Source organism: Kwoniella bestiolae, chromosome 5 (genome assembly GCF_000512585.2).
Source record: "Kwoniella bestiolae CBS 10118 chromosome 5, complete sequence".
Taxonomy (NCBI): Eukaryota; Fungi; Basidiomycota; class Tremellomycetes; order Tremellales; family Cryptococcaceae; genus Kwoniella; species Kwoniella bestiolae.
The window spans coordinates 1,687,779-1,708,084 of NC_089245.1; the positions used below are offsets into that span (position 1 = coordinate 1,687,779).

A 20,306-nucleotide genomic window follows, 5' to 3' on the forward strand; every position below is an offset into this window, starting at 1 on the left:
ATTTGAAACTGTAGACATAGCATGTTAGAATATACTATGTACAGTTGATCTAGTTAGCTGATCATCCTCCACATCAAAGTAAGGCACGAGCCAAGAACACTCACACCACTCCGGCCGAGCACCTTAGCCGGAACCCGAAACATCTGAAATATGCCACACCCAGTAATTCCCCATGCGAGGAGAGTATTCCCGGTGAAAGTTGAGCAAGTGCCACACAGCTATATGAAAACTCCGCGAAACTCCGTTAATACACTCACTCACTCACACTACCAATTTATTGAATATTGTATGGTGCAGTATCTGTACGGTGGAGAATTGTTTTGTATGGTGTTGGTACTGCTACCACTGTACGCTGAATCTACGTTTGGCTGTCCGATCGTTGGTTGCTTGAATTAACATCCTCAATAATCCTTACATTAAAGGTTGTTACCCTCTCTCTCTTCTTTAACCGTCAAGTCTTAAAAAGCGGAGGATATTGCCCATCATGGTGAGTGCTAGGACTATCCCAGCAGCAGCAGGACAACGCAGGATGGATGAGAATATGGAATATCTGGGAAGAGGAGGATCGTCGATGGGAGGATTAAGTGGGATGGGATCGATGGCAAATGGACTATAGCATCAGGACAATGTTGAAGGGATGAGATTGAGTTGCTCATAGATGCAGTACGGAGGAGGATATAATCAGAAGATCATCTGCGTTGTCCTGCTACTCCATTGCAAAGCAATCAACCTATGTCAAGTCACCAAACTGACTATATCTCGTCAACCGTATATAGGACCCCCAAGGAGCCGTAACCATCCGAACCACTCAATTCATCACCAACCGTCTTCTCAACCGAAGACAGTTCATCGTCACCGTCTTCCACCCCACCCGAGCCAACATCTCCCGATCCGAACTCGGTGAGAAACTCGCCGGTCTCTACAAGACCGAGGCCGCCAGAGTATCGGTATTTGGATTGAAGACTAAGTTCGGTGGTGGTGTATCGACTGGTTTTGGTTTGATCTACGATGATGAGGAATCACAAAAGAAGTTCGAGCCTAAGCACAGACTTGTAAGAGTGAGTGATGGTTTTCACACATCTCAAGAAATGGGGAGTTGGTGGTGGCGATGAGGATGAGAGGGAGTGGTGGATGGATGTGGTGATTGATGCCTGTCGTCTATCATATCTCTGCTTCTTCGAGATGGACGTCGCAGGATGGGGATGGAATGTCACACCTACCAGAGTAGGACGACGCTAACGATTTTTTTCACCATTCTTCCTCGTTCACCTTGCTTCTACCTTATCTTCCCCCAACAACTTACTCCCCCACAGTCCGGTCTCGCCGACAAGGTCGTCAAGGCCTCCAGAAAACTCAGAAAGGAGAGAAAGAACAGATCCAAGAAGGTGAGTAATCCATCCATCCCTCTGACAATACCATGTCATATCTGTAGGATAGGCATTGATATATTGTGTTGTTTTGCAGGTACGAGGAAAGGCCAAGACCAAGGCCGGAGAACCCGCCAAGAAGAAGTAAACGTAGGACATACCAAACATGTTACTTTTCTTTTGGTTGGATTAGGATCAGGATCAGGACAGAGGAACAGGTTTATACGTACATCTCGGACTCTGCATCTGCATCTGGATTGGGATGTATATCTTTTGCATGCTCTGCTTCGGTCCCTAGGGTCAGAGTGGATTCACATACATTGTGGGAAGTTTGGTTCAAATGGCACGTTTCAACTGGAGCAGTCGTACGGATATCACACCTAGAGAGGTCTTGTTTCAAACACTGACAGAGATTTCTCATGTCCAGTTGAGGCTGACGCGACATGGCATAACTGATTGATTAACCACTGAACTGAACGTCATCAACGACCATAACTCAGGTGCATACCTGGTGGGTGTTTGACCGAGAGTACATCGTACAAGTATGGTATGAAGAGAAACCTACAGACAGAGAACCAAGTATCGAGCATATGCAACCAAGGTCAAAAAAAGTAAGTATATACAACGGGCGTATATCTATTAGATATGACTGGTATATTTCCAGGGATAAAACCCTCAGAGATAGAATAGTAGAGTTTGCACAAAGAACCGATATCCCATTCCATCCTAAGAAGGGAACTACCAGTCGCCCACCAACATCAGCATCTGCCCCTCACCCATTCTTTCTCAAAAAAAGACGTCAACTCACAGCAACCACATCATCCTTCCCCACCTCCTGTACATTCCCATCATCATCGACAAAAACCAATCTATAAACCCCCTTTTTCGAACCCGCATAATCCCACTTGCTATTCCCCGTCTTACCCGTCAAACCTAGACCGTTGCCCGTACCAGGGAGGGGCGGGGAAATGACAGTTGCGCGGTAGAATGAAGTCGTATCGGGATAGAGGGCTAGGACCTGGGAGTCACGGGGGAAATCCTCGAGGTTCAGAGGGTGGGAGGATAGGTGGGATGGCGAGGTCGGGTCGGGGAGGGGGATGATGGATCGGAGGGTTGTGTTGTATGCGCTGGGTGGTGTGTTAGCTCAGGTGAAAAAGAGTGGGATATAATTTGTAGATGACAGTTTAAGTGGGTGTCTACAGACTCTCTCCTGCGTGATAGAGATATCCAGTATCACCATGGTAGATACCGTTCTCCTCATCTAAATTATACCACCTCAGACAGAAGCAACATCTTCTTGATGGATCGAGAACAAAACAACAAAGCAAAAAAGATAATCATAAGAACCACCCCACTCACTTGCCATCATCCACGTCCTGCACCTCATACCTCATCTTATCCATCTGTATACACCTCTTAATAGTCGCCAAAATCCAATCATCCCCACCACCCCCTGCCCCCGCACCCGATCCAACAGCGATGACCTCGCCCCCCTCAGAATCCGACACCTTATGTTTAGGCAACCTGAACGCGACCCTTCGACCAGGTTGTAAAGGCAACTGGTCCGAGTAAATCTCTCTCCGCTGTTTACCCGTCGCTTCCCTTGACATCGGCGTCCCTCCCCCCACTTTACTCAAGTCGGGCGGAGCAGGAGAGGCAGAAGCTGAGAGTGATAATTTCCTTTTCTTCTTGATCCCCCCTGTCCCTGTTGATCCGGGTGTAGACACAGAGACGGGTTCACCCTTGACATTTGAAATTACCACTTCTGGTGGGACTGACCCTGTACCAGAACCGGATGAGGAATTTGGGCCTCTGCGAAGGGCTAGGAGGACGTTGAGTTTGTCGAGGGCCTCGTCGAGATGTCTCTTCTCGGATTGCATTATCTTGAGGTTGCGTTCGCGCTCTGCATCGGTTAGAGAGGGGGACTTGAGGATGGAGGGGTTGGTGGGGATCGAGGGGAGGAGTCGGAGGGTGTCGATTAGGGAGTGCCAGAGGGAGGTCACTGTGGGTTGGGAGGTTATGCATGGATGAGTGGGATTGAAGACAGGATGGCGTGCCATATATGTGGTCGGACATTGGGAGGTAGGTGATGTCGAATGGTAGTTTGATCGATCGGTAGTGGGCGGTGGATAGCATATCGAAACAAAGGTATCATAGCGTATATATATATCGATATGTATTGATGACCAGCAACCGAAATAACGACATTATCGATGATGCGGGGCATATGCAATGTGTGGTATCGTAGGATACCCGTCGTATCGTATCCGAGATGTAAGATCGATATCAGTACATCAAAAAAGTCAGTAACATCAACACCCATGACCAACACAAAAAGAGAATGCGCCGGTGTAAGTGGAATCAGAAGAAGTAAAAGTATAACAAACAAAGGTAAGCTCCCTGTAACCTGACCACGAAAGAGGTGACGAACCACTCACTCTGCTCATTCTCCGCCGCGGATGCTTTAACGCTTCCCAGTCGATTTCGAGACATGTCGTATGTGTGTATGTGTGGTATTCACGATTGACCAGAGAGGGTATATGAATGCCTTGCGGACGTTGAGTCGTTGCCAAATCCGACTGACTTGTCGTAGGCAAATGTGTGTTATGGATGTAAGTGTATATGTATATGTTGATGCAAGATGTTGGTGTTTGTAGAATGGTCGTCCGAGCTGAGTATAGCGGTGATTGTGTTCCGTTATATTTATATAATGTCGTCGAATTATCCGGCGAGTTATCTGTCTAACGATTTGCCAAGGTAATGCTGATGTTGTGTATCGGTTATCGTCGTGTTGGCGTGGTGTACTAGTTCAACTGTTGAACCTTGCCAATTGGAGTAGTATGATCCGTGATGACCGCGGTGTATGGTTGATGAGCAGCCGCGATGATCCAAGCTGCCAAGACCTGATTGTCTAATGATGTATATGTGTATATGTGAGTGTATCTAGGTTGAGTTATCTGTATATACGTTCGAGTTCAGTGGTGAATACTCGTACACTTTGCTTTGTTGTTATGTACGAATGAACGATTCACTCGCTCTCGAGTGATCCCGGGAATCAGGCACGGGGACTTTTTGATTTTGTGAACGAGATGTGGCCGTGGCCACGCAACACCGTACGAGTATGACTTACAGCCCCTGATCCCCAATCCAGGCAATCAACCTCATCAGCGATCAACAATACTACAACCTGCAACTCGCAAAAATTCACATTTAATAGTTTTATTGCATAAATCACGACATAGCAAGCTACACGTAACCTACGAGTGTATATATGGTTTGTTTTCATCTTTATCTTTTACCTTCTCTGTCAGCCAGGAAAGTAGAACTGAGGTGTTTGTTTCCCTTCTATACCGTTCTCAATCAAGTATCCAACTTGACTTGATATTTTAAGCTACACTACTACACTAAATCTTACAAGTACTACCATATACCGCAATGATCATATCTCCCAATCCCGAAATTCTATTTTCTGTATCTCCTTTGCTTACTACCTAATGTACAACCTTTATGACCCATAGGAAAAAAAAAAAAAAACCTAAATGCTTTGATATTTCGAAATGAATCAGAAGAATGAGAGGGGAATGAATAAAACAAATATGATATATTTCACAGGTCCAATTACCAATAGTAACTACATCTACGCCCTCTGAGCAGCCCCGCCATTCCCACCACCTCCCTGTTGAAGTCTCGCAGCAGCATGAGCCGGCAATTTCAAATTCAGCCCTCCAGAGGGAAGTGAGGGACTCTGTTGTTGTTGTTGTTGCTGCTGTTGTTGTTGCGCGTTGACCTGAGCGAGCTGTTGAGCTTGTTGTTGCTGAGCCATCCGAGCCATTTTAAGAAGGAACTGCTTGTTCCTCGTCTCGACGTATCCCTGGATGTTATCTGCGAAACCTGCCTGTTGGGCCGCACGACTGACTTCGGCAAGTTGGTCGGGAGTCATATTTTCCAAATTCAGTTGAGCGGGGAGTTGTTGTGCTTGAGCTTGAGCTTGGGCAGCGATGGCTCGAGCGGCGAGGATACGTTGCTGAAGCGCTGGATCGATGCCGTTGCCATTGGTATTGGCAGATCCATTCACTGCTGGTGAGTTTGTAAACTGTTTACCGTTTCCGTTGGAGTTGGGCGCGCCATTGGCGATTTGGGGTGAACCATTGGCACCGTTTGTAGGATGGATGGAATTTGTCGGTGAGACAGATGCAGAAGTGGCATTGGCCCTTTGTTGGGCTGCAGAGGGAGGAGCCATCTGACCAGACGTCGATTGTCTCTTCACATTCGATGGACGGGAATTACCGTTCGAAGAGGGAGGAGGCATAGGTTGTTGACCATTCACGACTGGCGAGGCGTCTGCAGATGGTGCTCGTTGTTGCGAAGGAACATTTTGACCCTGACCTTGACCAGCTTGAGCCATAGCAGCCTGTTGCTGTTGAGCCTGAAGAGCTTGAGCCTGGGCGATCATTTGGAATCGCTGGAAGTTCTCCATCTGCTGTTGTTGCTGTAACATCTGTTGCTGCTGTTGTTGGATATGGGCAGCGACCAATTGAGGATTAGGGGGTATAATCTGAGGTCGGACGAAAACGGGTGTGGGAGGAAGTTCCATAGGGGCATTGAGGGCGGTAATAGCTTGATCGAGAACCGATACATCTGGTTTGAGTTTCTCCCAATCTTCATCACGAAGTAGACTAATTCGATTTCGGATATATTTGGAGTCGAAATCATCTACCACCACTCGATCCATATCTTCTTCCATCCCCATACCGACACCCAAAGCACCACCACGAGAAACATCATATCTTGAGACTTCGTTGAGCTTCCTTCGCTTGCTTGACAGTTCATCCTCCTCGTCCTCAGCTTCATCGATGGATTTCGGTCTTCTCGACGAGCTTGAGGAAGGAAAGGTGTCGGGGAAAAGCCAATCGGCGTAATCCGATGGGGAAGATGGAGGTAGCCCTTTTCGATGGCTGTACAAGGGTGTCTTTCGGTCGAGTCGAAGAACACCACCTCGTCCACGCCGAAGTCGGAATGCAGATGGGTATAATGGGTAGAGCTCTTCTTCATCGTCTGAATCTTCACGTCCTCGATTGAGGGTACGAGCATAATGAGGATCAAGGGATGTACGAGGTCGGAAAGTCTGACCTGCAGCGGAAGAAGGTAAGGGTTGATAGGAGTTCTGTATGAGAGCAATGGCAATCAGTAAAACGGTCATATAAGAAATAAGATAGATCGCGTAAAACCTACATCGGTGATATCATCCCATGTAGCATCCATTTCCTTCTTCTTGCTCATCATCTCATCCAACCTCTGTTGAAGGGCCGTCATTCTCTCCTTGAGAGCTTCAGGATTATTCGATCGACCAGAAATACCAGCCGGTACTTTCTCGTTGACATTCCTCGACTGATTCTCCATCGTTCTGTCCCTTCTATCCCTTTCTTCTCTGTCCTTCTCATGATGCGTTCGTTTCCTTGCTTGAGGTATGTTCGTGGTAGAGGAAGTTTGAAGTGGCATCGAGGGTACAATAGTGTTTGAAGGAGGTAGTATACCAGAGATAGGTCGTCCAGTTATGATTTCTTCTTCTTCCCTTGTCATACCTAATGACGGCCATCTGCGTTTGGTCTCGAACAACTTCCATTTGGCTTCCCAAACTTCTTTATCCGATTTAAACAGTTCCTTTTTCTGCTTCTCACGCTGAACCACCATTGAAGCGAGGTTATGAGCCAGGCGCAACTCAGATTGAATCTTTTGGAATTGTTCGATAGAGTAGTTATCGGTACGACGAGTTTTACGAGTAGCTCGAATATCTCGTCGTCGGAAACATACATATGGGTCATTGTCGTTGGTCTCGTCGTACTGCAGAAAAAGATGAGCTGTGTGCCCGACCGTTTTCAAATACACAATGCAACTTACATTCAAAGCAGGCATGATAGATTTCCCTTCCCTCTCTTCCCTCCTGACCTTCCAATGAGAATACACATTCCGAGCCATACGAGATAACACTTTCAGGTCAGGTAGACCCTTCGGTATCTCGTTACTCGGTAGAAAGGAAGCAGGTATGGGAGATGAGAACATGGGTTCGACAGAGGAGAATGGGGGAAGGAGGGAAATGTTCTAAATGGGTACCAGACGAATTAGTCGCTTGTAGACAATCTATCATAGATTGAACAACTCACGGTATGTAACATCGGTACACTGTCTTCCGCATACTTCTCCAAGACACCCATGATATACTCAAAAGTATCCTCAGAGATAAACAGCGAAGTGGGTAATCCCTCATTCTTCTCCTTCTCCTTCTCCTTTCCCTTGGCTCTCATTCCTCGTCCAGCACTGGAGGGAGGCTGGTTTGTCGATTCCTTCAACGGTGTTGATGGACTCCCATTCACCGAGGGTTTGTGATCACCATTTGTCGTCGTTGAACTCCCACTTGATCCCTCCTGCTTCGAGTTAAACTCATTCAACCATTTACAATCCTTATCATCCATACAGTAACCCAGTCCTCCCCATCCTCCACTGCTCTCCTCGACAGTATCGGAGAACCGAATGTAATTGGTGGGTTCGACATATTTCGTGGATTGGTATAAAGGGGTGAACTGATCATCCCTTACTAGACCTGTAGCGTCCGGTGTGGGGATATGATAGTTGAGTGAAGATGTCGAGGTGGTCTCTGGTTTGAGTGATGTGGTGGTTTTACCATCTGGCGAGGATGGTTTGGTAGAGGTTGCACTGGAATGTAAGAGTGATGCGGATGATAAGGCTGCTTGAAGATGGTGTTCCTATAGGTTATAAGAGTTAGTCACCGTATCAACGAGATAGAGAATCACGAGATAATCAATGTTGAAATCAGATAAACAGAGATGACGAGATGGTATGACAAAGGGAATTACCCGAATAGGAAATGGGTCGAAGGATCACTCTACAACCGGCCGAAGAGAAACAACATCCTGTAGATCACCAAGTCTCATCAAAGCATGCAGAGGAAAGTGGTGGATTGTTAAGAGGGGACAGAGGAGTACAAGCAGACATCAAAGAATAGCAATATTATGAAGAAAGAGTATGAAGAATGGGATATAGAGTGGATGAATAAACAAAGGAAGGCTTGCGCGCGTTTCTCCTTGTTCCCACGCGGCATACGAACCCTGTCTTTCCCTTTCCAGCAATTCATCCATACCCCACCATCTTCGACTCGCCAAATGAGAGGATATGTATAAGAGAAGGGTGCATGCATGCATAGAGAAAGTTGTAGGGGACAGTCGACTTACCAACAGTTCACCAGATTCTACACCCTTTGCACCGACATGTTGATGTTTTGTGGATTCGGAGCTGGCGTGGTGGGTGGAGTTTGATGATGGGTCATTTGATTCCCAGACGATAGTTTCGGCAGCACCCAGGTCGACTTTATCCGTCCCTTTGTAAATCAATAATTTTGTTTTGTTCGTAACCCTCCCTGCACGACGGCTGGAGTTTACCATCCTGCCGGGTGCCATGGGATGTTGGGTAGAGCGAAGGAGGTGGGAGAGGACTCAGCAGACTTTATGTATTGCTGATTCACTCGCCCTCTTTGGATGTGTGATGATGGACCCATCAAGGCCGTGTATAGCTATGTATGGTGGAGTGTGTGAAAAAAGAAGGGTAGGGTGGCCAATCATCGCTTTTGCTACAGCGTACTACTACTACGACGGATACAAACAACCCGGAAATTAGTCGAGTGAAAATTTTAAACTTGATTCGGCGTTATGGCGATATGAACGTGGCACATCGCGATCAAAAGTAGGTTAGTATGATGGAACGAGGTTGAGGATGTAACTGAACAATGCTATTTATGCTCAATGCAATGCAAGATGGTGTGAATGCAGCTATACCTGTAGAACGAGCACAAAAAGGTCAGTCTGACAAATCGCTGATGCTGCTACCAGATTTGACAACGCACTATGTACAAACAAGAGTCCAGGTGATGACTACGACGATATATGAGCATCTATGCTCAAATACCTAAGACAGCCACACTCACAATAAATCGATGAGACGAGACGAGAGAGTCCTCAAGACTAGCAGCCTACTACCACTTCTTGGTCTTCTTCCAACCCTTCCCTCGTCCATTCTCCATCCTGTTCCACTGAAGATCACCATACTTCCTCTTGGCATAATCCCCCGTACCCTCATCGCGTATCAAGCCTTGGACTACTTGACCAGCTCTGTACTTCCTCTCTTTGGTCAGAGTGGTATCTTGAATATGACGAGGAACGTCGACCATGGTACCAATCTGAAAAAAATATCTCGAGTCGATTAGCACGTACGAATTGTCATATCACCCATCAGAATACTTTTGAGGAGGCTACTCACAGCGAATGATTCAGGTACTTTATCAGATTTACTACCACCTTTCATGAACCTCTTCGGATCCAGACTATTCGCAAGAGACAAAGCTTGATAATCTCTCTTCATCTGAGGTAGCAGATCTGATCGAGCTGTAGGTATACTAGCCCATAACTCGGAAGTAGTGGCTTTACGTGGTTGCTAAATGAATGATCCACATCAGCAAGAATTCCATTCTACAAAACGCTGAAGTATCCCAAAACGTGAGGAGCAGCGGAATACTTACAGCTGCTTTTTCTCGTTTGCTCAATTCTCGCTCATACGGCCTATCGTCTAATTCTGGCGCAGCAACTTCTCTCTTCTTTCCTTCTATAGTAGATCTCTTGGATGGTCCAGCTTGAGCAAGTTCAGGCAACTTCGTAAATGCCTGAGCTCTACCATCCTGAGTGAAAGATAGATGCGCTTTCGGTAATGTAGGTATCGATAAATCGGGAATCGGACTATACAGAACACAAATGTCAATGAGAGCTCCATGGGAAACTCAAAGAGGGATTTTTTAAAGCCGAACGTGAACAGGGCATACACTCACGCATCCTTCTTCTTCTCTTTTTGATCCTCATCGAAGTCCAGTACTTCTTCACCATCTTCCTGTCCGCTCGCTCTTTCCTTCCCTTTACTATTCACTGTGCTACCCTGCTTGGCAATGGCAGCAGCTTTAGCAGCTTCCAACAATTTGTCCATACGTTCTTCATCGGAATCGTCTTCGGAATCAGATTCAGATTCAGATTCAGAAGTATTCGAGGAGGAAGAGGCAGAGACGGTACTTGATCCATCATCATCATCAGAATCATCTTCCTCGTCCGACTCGTCCTCTTCTTCTGGTTGATCATGGGGCCGAGCAAAAACCTGACCAGTCGTCAAAGCAGTAGAAGGAGAGGTGATCTCCTGCTCTGTCGTGGTAGAGTCCCCAGAGGTAGAAACATCTAATAATTTCGACGCATCATCCCCATCCCCATCTCCATCGCTCTTACTAGAAGCCACGCTCTTTGAATCTTCCCTCTCCTTGCTTTCGTGCGTGGCCTCCCTGACCTCATTCAACCTCCTATGCCTCAATGCTCTTGCACTTCCGTTCTCAAGCTCGATGGGCGTTCCAACAGATGTTGCACTCCCTGCTGATCGAAGACGGGTAGTGGGGGTATGTAAGATTGATGCTACCTCTTCGGCGGCAAGTTCGTCGGCTGTCTTGTGGTGGTGGATGTTCGTTCGGATTGCAGTGGGTGTGGGACGGGAGGATGAGGGTGTGGAGGGTCGGGAGGAACGTCGAGGGGTTGACATGATGGGGTGGCAATGGAGGAGCAGGTGGGGGTGGTGTTCGTATAAGTTGAGGTGTGAAATGAAGTCAATTGGATGGATCCGATCCTCCTTTGGATTCTTCGGGCTCTGACCAAGATGAGGTGAATTTGGGTGTGTGATTTACCAAGCGATGATATGATAGCTCTGTAAGCCTTTGAGGAGTTCAATGGGTTTACAATACTATGCGAATTACATTGATGGGCACATATATGAGAGTGAAGCAAAGCAAGTTTTCCCAATCGTCACACTAGCATTGTACCGCAAAAACCCAAAAAGACAAGCTTACGATAACCTATACATCCATATCACGTGACTTCATTCGATTCAGGCACCCGCTTATGATCACTGCGTAGACGCGTATAATTACTATGAGATTGATAGCATCGCATTGCATTTCATGAGAAACAGAGAGAAAGGATACTCCTACTCTGCACTTCCACGGAAACCAATCACGAACGATGAACAACTATCAAGCAACCCAGACACAGCAGTAACACACCAGACAATGGCCTCGAGGAGGGAGAGCAACCCAGATCGTAATATCGATGCTCGCAAGGCTCTGGGTGTACGTCCAGGTGGACAGCCTCCACCGAGGGTGAGCATACCTCCCCTTTCGCAATCGTTGATGATGAATGTTATTAGCTAATGATCATCTTATAGTTGATGCTGGAAAGACCATCTATGCCGAGTCAAACGCCGTCTCCTACCCACTCCGCCCCTCCTTCACCCAGATCCCCTCCTGGTTCCAGGAATGTTTCAATATCCGTTCCACCACTTACCATCCCTTCATCCCCTACTTCCGACCAGCCCAAACGATTCCGTCGTCCCACCATAACATCAAAGAACAAACCCTCCAGACTGAACACAAACAACAGAGGACTATACGAGACCCAAAAGCTCCTCTCTCACTTACTTGACAAGTTGGAATCTCGCGAGGCTGCTCCAGATTTATTGGAAAGAGCAGCAATCGCAGCTAGGGAAATAAGTGGGAAGGGAAAGAACAAATCCAAAGGAAAAGTACAGAGGATAGGAAATGTGATTGCAAATGCCGCTCATCATGCTGCAGGTGGTATACCGCCCACCCCTGCGAGCTCAAGCATACTCTCCCCGCTTGGTACTGCTACTGGTAGTTCTTCAACTGGTATAGCAATGGGAATGGGCATAGGGAGTGAAGATTTCGAAGATCTCGTATTGGCCGAGGGAGAGATAGATACGGAAGCTATATACAACTTGGTGGAACAGACGAGAGGATTATTGGTATTAGCTGATAAACAAGGATTGGACCTGTTCGAAGATGAGCATGGGGGAAGACCCAGTATACCTGGTGTACCAGTATTAGATTCCACGCCAGTGAAGAATAAGAGAAAAGCTGGGAGATTCTCTTCAATCGCTCCTTCAGGTTCTATCAAGCCTTCGTTCTCTCTTTCCAAGGATCATAATAACACTCAACAGGAAGCAGACCATCATCCGAGGAACACTCATACCGCGATATCCGGATCAACATTATTAGCTAGGATATTGCATATCCTGCAAACGCTCTTGACGGTAGATTGCATTCATCGAACACATCTATTCAGACCCCTCTGTCCCCCATATGCTCTACAGGCAGCCTGTCTGGATATAGCCAGTTATCTGTACGCCAAATCTGGGACGGAGACCAAGATCAAAGTGGTTGGAATGGTCGTGGATGGGTTTTACGGTATGGGAGGGATGTTGGAAAGAGCTTGCGAATGGCTAGAAGGGAGATTGAGTGAATTGTTGACTCGTCTGGCTAAAGAGAGAGGCGGTCCTGGAACTGCAAAGAAAGATGACATGGAAGACATGGGATGGACAGATCCATTTTCGACCAAGGAGGCTCCAGGTAAAGCGGTACCTACTTTCGCTATCTCCACCGACTCGCAGGATGATATACCTCCCCTTCCTAATTCGAATACACCAGGCTGGAAGAGGTTCTCGCCCACATCCCCTTCATTTCCTTTCTTCCCTCCTGGGGATATTGCTGGTCTGCTCTCCACCCACGCCGCGAGAGATGCTACGAACACTGCTATCGAAATTGCCTCGCTTGTTCCGAGGATATTGTTGGGTTTGACGACAATGGTAGATCTCAGTATATCAAAGTTGACCACTATCCATCGAGTTCATCGACTTCTTACGCTTATTCTCACTGCCAAACCGGATTCTTCCCTTGATCTACTCGAAATCGTCGCTCATGCACCTTCGAAAGCCCGACGAACAGCATTGGAAATTCTCTCGACCTTTTACCCAGCAGTGATGGGACATAATACCATATCACGCAGATTGGCCAATACCACCTATGCGACTCAACGAGCCAAATGGGAGACAGGGCAGGAAAGAGCCTTGGGGGAAGATGATGAGACGCATTATTACATACCCTGGCGATACTCGCATAAAGAAGACCTCGAACGACAGGAGGGTGAATCGCTCAAATGCGGGGTATGTGATTCGGAAGTCCACGGGTTTGTGGTGAGATGTACGATGTGTAGGGAATATAGACATCTGCATTGTTATCATACAGGCGGAGTCCACACATACGACGTTATAACACTTTCTTCGACGAATGATTCGACCCCTCACCAAATGGTTCATGTCAAGTTCTCGGCGGTATCTCCACGACTGGACGAACAGGTCTTATATGGATCTACGATCCGAGGTAATTCCAATTCGACAAAAAGGAGAGTAGGACAACATGATCTAGTATTGGTGAATCTGTTTAATATGACGCTGTGCGATGAGTGTCATCTACCTCTATGGGGAGGTATGGCTCAAGCTTATAGCTGTGTCAACGGTTGTCAGCGGTTCTTCCACTCGAGATGTTTGGACAATATGGAAAAGAGTAATAAGGGTCAATGCAGATTCGGGAGGGATGTGGTTATAGATGAGATCTCTTCGCAGGAAAGTAAAAATCAGAACCCATTCGTCATTTCCCTGCAACGCTTTCAAGAATCGTTCAATGATCTATCCCAAAACCTAATTCTCACCCAAGACGAATCACAGAGAAAGACGTACGATGAGCTTGCCGTACTTTGGGGAGGCTTATGGATCCAATATCAGCTATTGAAGAATGGGATCTCCAGTGGAAGTCTACGGATCACAGGATACAATCTCAAGAATGAACCTGATCTACTGGGACTGAAATCCACCTTAAAGCTATACGAGGAACAGCTGAAAGCAAGATCTTCGGAAGCTTCACCCGCCTCGAGCGATTTCACCCATGTGATCGGATCGGAATTGCCTCCAGCGTGTGGATACTTGTTCTCAGATAGGTTCTTAACCTACGTTATAGCATTACTCAGAGCGCCATCATCACCCAATCCTATGGGTAGTGGCGCCCAGACACCTTCAGATGGATTACTCACTCCGCTGGGACTACCAGCACCGCACGAAGAGATAGATGGGAATGGGAACGAAGGGTCGTATGAGATGTTACCTATCTCTATCATCTCTTCGTCCCTCTCCTCGGATCTTGGATTGTCAGATCAATACATATCGACCATATTTCTCAGTCAACTTCGGTCTCTGGGATTGATAACTGTAAATAACAAATTATCCATCACTCCCGATGATCTATCCTCTCCAAGTATATGGGCATCTTTCAACCTCCCCCTCCTATTTGATAATTCACCTACGATCGAACTACTCATCTCGTCCATTGAGACTCTCTTGAACGACCTGGATCTTTCCCTAAACGAACAGGCCTTGCGACTTTTGAATGAGAGATGTTGGCCCAGCGGATTATGTTCCCCCTATGCCCTTGATCGATTGGGTAAAGCCCTGGTAGGATGGGTGATGGGTTCTGATGAGGCGCTGTTAGAGATTGTGAAAAGTTATGCGTCGAAGCGTCGAAGATTGCCTGGAGTGAAGGTGCAGGATAAGAGGCAGAGCTCGGTAAATGATTATAGGGATGATAGGGCGAGATTGTTGGATAAGTACGGGAGGGGGTGGTTGAGGGCGTTACATGATTTGGATCCTATACCGTGAGTGAGCTGGTGCTTCTAGTTCTTGATCTCCTTGAAGAGACTTTTCTCTTTCGCGTCCAACGTGATTCATCTTGCTCTCTTGTACCCGATGTCCAAGGCGGGGGTGATCCACGATTCTCGCATATCATGTTGAATCAAGTAAGCTGATATCCTCCATGCCGATCCGCATTATAGCTACGCAGCAATGGTCTATGAAGAATGTAAGAACCCCTTGGCAGCTGGGAAACTCAACTTTGACAGCGAGGAAACGAATGATCAGGTGAGCTCATCGATTGTCTCCACTTAAACTGAAGCTGAGAATCATATCTATACGCCAGCTCGCTTCGAAGATGGCTGGTATAGCTCTGGAACGAATGACGGCTGTCGTTGATGCCGAGGTCATCTTTTCGACTTTGATGGAGCTGGTCACTGCTTGGTTGGAGGATTTGGGTGCATTGGCGGATCAAGTGAGTGACAATCGCTTATACCGCTTGGTAAAGGTCATATTTACATCGTGTCTATACTACCTATCGTACTCTCACACAACGGCGATCTGACAGCTGACAAGGTGAATCATCAGGACGTGGTCTATCGATCCCTCCCTCGACTTCTACGCCACTCCCACTCCTCACAATCATCCTCATTCGACCAAACAGATCTATTCTCCTTATCTCTCTCGGTGTCGCAATCCGGCCCAGAAGGTCTGATCAGAGTCTGTAGATGGCTTAGAGTACTATCTTTCTCAGGCGTGGAGATCCCTTGGAACTTGCTCACTGATTTAGTCGAATTGCAATCTACCACTCGAAGTGAAACTGATGCGAGGTTGGATCTGGTCATCGCTGTCGGAGCGAACGGGATGATTATGGATCCTGAGGCCTTTGCAGGATTGTGTGCGAAGATGGGAAAAGGGATCTTTAGAGATCTGGGTAGAGGAGGTGCAAGTGATTCAGCAGGAAATGAGTGAGTCAGCTATGATATCCAATTCCCATATCCGGTTAATGTACAGCTGAATCTTGTTGAGTATGTGCAGACTCGACTTGATTAGACAAACTATGTTACTTTGCCTTCGTGCTTATGGAGTACCGCTGGAAGACGTCACGCAAACTTCCATAAGTAGTCACGAGGTGCAGACTAAACAGCCTGCAAGGTACGTCTATATCATGTTCTCACGATGGCGAAGCTGATCAATGTGCGTGGGATGGTAGTATGTCGAAGAAGAAGCGTGCACCAAGTGGTCGAACAGTGTTTGCACTGGATAAAGAGATGGTTCTTTCGGCAGCGACGATATTGGACCGAACGGGTGTTCCTCGCGAGATGGTCCTGGACTTTTTGTGGTTGTTGTTTACCAAAGCTTCAATGGTGGATAACGTAGATGGATTTGTGAGCTCGCGTTCCATTCTAGAAGAGGTATAGCATAGCTGACGAGAAGGTTAGATACATCGTGCTTGTTCGAAGCTTTATCCGGTGTAAGTTGCTTCAACAGTATTGCCTGGAAGTGTGAGTGATGTTCTGATAGTACGTGAAATAGGATCTGGCCACTCGTGGATGTCGCGGTCGACAGGAAGAGCCGTACAAGGGTGATACTCAAGATGCTTAGTGTAAATTCCAATGCCCTAGAGAAGATTGTGAGGGAGCAACTGGATTCTGGCTCTGAGGGAAGGTGAATTGAGATTGACCTTTGACATACTCGCCTGGTCTATCGAACAGCGACACTTACTGTTACCTGTGCTGTGATAGAGCCAAAGTCCGCGAGCGACTCCTCACCTTTATATTGGAGCTGTCCGATTCTAGTTCGGTTTACGAACTGAACTCCTGGCAATCATCTACTGTCGGATTGATCTTGCTCTTATTCGACGTTCTGACAGATACGTCAGAAATGATACCTGATAATTTGGTTATACTTCAATGTTTGCTGCCCGCTCAATTACAAGCTATGTCGTTGTGCTTTGAAGATTACTTGGTCAGACACAGTGATGAGAAGAGATTGATCTTGTTGACTAGGCTGAGGAGATTGCGATTGAATTTGCCTGCTTGGCCTAGTAAGTCCTTTTCCACCCGAAGACAGTATGGTGTACACCAGTGCTTATGTGGCAATGAGTGACAGTCATATCATGGAATAAGATCGAGGAACTACTAGCAGAAGAAGTAGCTTCAATCACACAATTACGTCCAGGAAGAGCTGTGAGCTGTCGAAACTCTCACTTCTTCATAGACTTACACCGCTGATTGTTTAACCTAGTCCCAAACAGTGACAGCTCTCATGGACTCGCAATCCGTCCGATGTTCTCTTCTATCCCTGGGACTAGACATGCTATCCTCCGGCGTACCCGTCTCATGGATGACAGCCCAGAGATTCCAACAACACGTTGCCTCATGCCTATCTCTTCCATGGACCAACCCCATCGAAGGAATCACATCATTAGTCCTACCGTCCGTCAGGAGTGCGTTGGACAGTTCAGCAAGAATAACCATATCTGGCCAAACGTTCGAAAGCAAAGCTAAGAAATCTGCCCTCGTCGGAGCACTGTTCGTACCTACCATCATTGACCTCGGAGGGGAACTTGGGAAATTCGAGTATCTCACTCAGAGGACACTGTTGGATATTCTGATGGTGACGTTTTTCAAGGTGAGCTGCCACGAACTTAAGATTGAAGATTGGTGAAGCTGATGATGTGATGGATTTTGGGAACAGCAAAATACACGTACGGTCGAGCTGGCCGCTCTGAGTGCTCTGCAGACTCTAGCTCAGTTCGTGGCTACTACGGAATGTGCGGAGAATAGGTTATTGGCATTGCAGATCCTGCAGACTGCCCCTGTCAGGATGGATAGGGAGAGTGTGATTAGGGCTGTTCCGTGAGTTGTCCTTCCCCTTGACTTCTAATGTTGCTATGATGGCTGATGAGGGTTGTATGCATGGTTCAGATCGGTGTTCGTTACAATCGCTGGTGTGCTGGTTAAGGAGAACGAAGCTGAGCATGCTGATTCGGCGGTACTTGAGCAGAGTGAGCTGTCTCCATTTTTGCAATTTGACTTGTGCTCATGCACGTTTGCGGACCAGGTCGAGTCTTCTTGAGAGGAATTATCAAAAGGTATGTCAGCCGATTCGATCGAAACCCCAAATATAGACGATGGTAGAGGCTAATGGAGAATCCAATTTGCAGCTTCGGTAGATCTGGATTGTTCATCCAGCTATTCAGGGTAGGTCGTGTTGTGCAACTCAGTGGATGGATTGATGACGGTATGCTAAGTAATCGTGGACGGTTCAGATTGACGACTCTGCAAGTACCAAACCTCATGAAGCGTCTAGCTTGGGTAAGGCCTTGCAGTTGCTTCACGCCACTGAAAAGAACGTCGAAGGGCAGCCTACAATCTTTGACAGTGTGTTTCACAACTTGTAAGTCGTGGATGTTATCATATCTCATACATTATTGATAGGTCATGTTGATTTGATGTCTGCCGTTACAGGTCGGATGTGTTGAAACGGGGACGTCAGACTATCGATCAAGTTCTAGCATCACTATGCAGGTTTTCGGAGTCCTTACAGGTCGAGCTTTCGGAGGATGTGGCTTTGAGTGAGTGTCCAAGGACCTTGACTTTCAGGTTTAAATTGCAGCTGATGCAGCCTTATCGAGTAGACTTTGGACTCTTTATCGCCAGACTGGGTAAACATGTGGCAGAGTATGATCACCAAGAATTCGATCCTAATCCCGCTTTGAAGAGTTGCGCGGCTGTGCTGGATCTGGTACAACCCATGGCGTCTACGGTGAGCCTTCCACTCTTCTGTCCGCAGGACTTAGTCCAACTGACAGTTCGTCGTGGATTCAGACTCTGCTGCATCAAACATCTACTTTCCTCCATTTGACGCTCGCTCGATTCAACGTCGCTCAAGATACCCTTACGAAGCTGTTAACTGTATCAGAAAGGGTAGCTCGAGGTCAGAATACCGAAGATACCGTTAGGACAGTCACTTTCGAACTGGCTGGATCGATAGTTCATGGCTTGAACGTCACTCCCGTTACGCTTCTTACCCTACTAGATGTGGGTTCTATCGCTCTCGAATCCGATGATGATGTGCTGATTTGCTTGTCAGTTCCTCGCTGTAAATGCTTTCCCGAACCACGATCTCGATGCTCGGTCTTTTGCCCAGCAGAAAAGGGTCCTGGCGGATTCTGTACCTGGGTGTATACAGATCTTGCTTCGTACACACCCTACTTTCGCTGTTGGTCATTTAGATGCGGATGTGACGCTAGCGATCATGATGAAGACCGCTACGGTCCTGTGCAGAGCGGAGATGATCGTTCAGGGCATCATAAGTCAAAATTTGGGTAACATCACTACAGAGGTGAATTCAATCTCCTGCTTGGCGACATCAATTCTGCCCACTGAATCAATATATCTCGTATAGGCCGCTTCTACCCAAGTCAACCTATTCATCTTCATACTCCTCTCGTCGCTCGACCTGCAGATGGGTCCAGCAAGGAAACGCATCATATCGCTCTACCCCATACTTGCTCGAGCCACCTCGCTGTGCCTTAGAGCATCAGCGGATTTCCTCACTTTGCAGGATACCACGGGCGACGGAGCGGAGCTGCTTTCAGTGGTATTTGCTGTATTTCGTTTGACGATCTTGGCATTACATGATCGTGGAACGGGTGGTAATGTGATGATGAGCAATATGGAGGATGATGCAATGGATACCTTTTGGTGTAGGATTTGGCCGGATTGGTATAGGCTGTTGACTATCTCGCTGGACTTGTCTTGTATAAATGGGGTGGGTTTACTTCCCTTCACCACTACACCTCCTCCTCTCTCCACTTCACTCCTATACCTCCTCTCACTACGTTACATACTGACAATTTGGAAATGGTCTAGCCACTCAAAGCAGTCTCTCACTCCGTCTTCCTCGATACGATCATCTTCCTTGGCCAAACACACTCATCGATCCTCACCAAACATTCCGGTACACTCTCGCACGCTTTAACGGTATTAGTGAAATATCAGGAATCTTCAACGGCCAGTGGTGGTGGAGGGAAAATGCAAAAAGCTGCGCAGGTTTTGGATAGAATCTCAACTGGAGTGGGGATAGGACATATTAGTGATGACGATAGGAAGACGATCGTTGGTAATATCAGGAAAGATCTGGGGGCCACGGAGAGGCTCAAAGCTCTTAGGAATATGTAACTATCATGATTTGTAATGACAGATATACGATCAAAATGAACTTATGCATACGACTATTGATAAATACGTAAGTTAACTTCCTTGGTGATCATGGACAAGATGGATGATAATAGTCGTATGATTCTGC

General features: G+C 47.0%; 5 protein-coding genes across 5 annotated transcripts; 2 read left to right on the plus strand and 3 right to left on the minus strand.

Annotated features, from left to right (window-relative positions):
- Positions 1-484: 484 nt before the first annotated feature.
- I302_107020 (40S ribosomal protein eS24) lies at positions 485-1,515 on the plus strand (the record flags this gene model as incomplete). The annotated part of the gene is made up of 4 exons (XM_019192330.1): positions 485-487; positions 777-1,058; positions 1,314-1,385; positions 1,465-1,515. The coding sequence occupies 4 exons, from the start codon at positions 485-487 to the stop codon at positions 1,513-1,515; spliced, it is 408 nt and encodes a 135-aa protein (XP_019045327.1).
- A 651-nt stretch (positions 1,516-2,166) lies between these two features.
- I302_107021 (uncharacterized protein) lies at positions 2,167-3,860 on the minus strand (the record flags this gene model as incomplete). Its single annotated transcript, XM_019192329.2, has 3 exons — positions 2,167-2,494; positions 2,727-3,369; positions 3,806-3,860. 3 exons carry the CDS (start codon positions 3,858-3,860, stop codon positions 2,167-2,169), a joined length of 1,026 nt encoding a protein of 341 aa, XP_019045326.2.
- Positions 3,861-5,004: 1,144 nt separating this feature from the next.
- Positions 5,005-8,839, minus strand: I302_107022 (uncharacterized protein; the record flags this gene model as incomplete). The annotated part of the gene is made up of 5 exons (XM_019192328.1): positions 5,005-6,531; positions 6,600-7,208; positions 7,266-7,466; positions 7,529-8,128; positions 8,615-8,839. The coding sequence occupies 5 exons, from the start codon at positions 8,837-8,839 to the stop codon at positions 5,005-5,007; spliced, it is 3,162 nt and encodes a 1,053-aa protein (XP_019045325.1).
- A 572-nt stretch (positions 8,840-9,411) lies between these two features.
- Positions 9,412-11,003, minus strand: I302_107023 (uncharacterized protein; the record flags this gene model as incomplete). The annotated part of the gene is made up of 4 exons (XM_019192327.1): positions 9,412-9,615; positions 9,696-9,869; positions 9,955-10,168; positions 10,258-11,003. 4 exons carry the CDS (start codon positions 11,001-11,003, stop codon positions 9,412-9,414), a joined length of 1,338 nt encoding a protein of 445 aa, XP_019045324.1.
- Positions 11,004-11,526: 523 nt separating this feature from the next.
- Positions 11,527-20,179, plus strand: I302_107024 (uncharacterized protein; the record flags this gene model as incomplete). The annotated part of the gene is made up of 23 exons (XM_065870393.1): positions 11,527-11,616; positions 11,682-15,016; positions 15,194-15,278; positions 15,337-15,465; positions 15,579-15,958; positions 16,029-16,145; positions 16,204-16,378; positions 16,433-16,464; positions 16,527-16,658; positions 16,736-17,037; positions 17,103-17,179; positions 17,238-17,624; positions 17,691-17,851; positions 17,921-18,000; positions 18,057-18,087; positions 18,160-18,196; positions 18,265-18,392; positions 18,464-18,570; positions 18,634-18,761; positions 18,824-19,036; positions 19,089-19,340; positions 19,404-19,769; positions 19,871-20,179. The coding sequence occupies 23 exons, from the start codon at positions 11,527-11,529 to the stop codon at positions 20,177-20,179; spliced, it is 7,053 nt and encodes a 2,350-aa protein (XP_065726465.1).
- Positions 20,180-20,306: the final 127 nt, after the last annotated feature.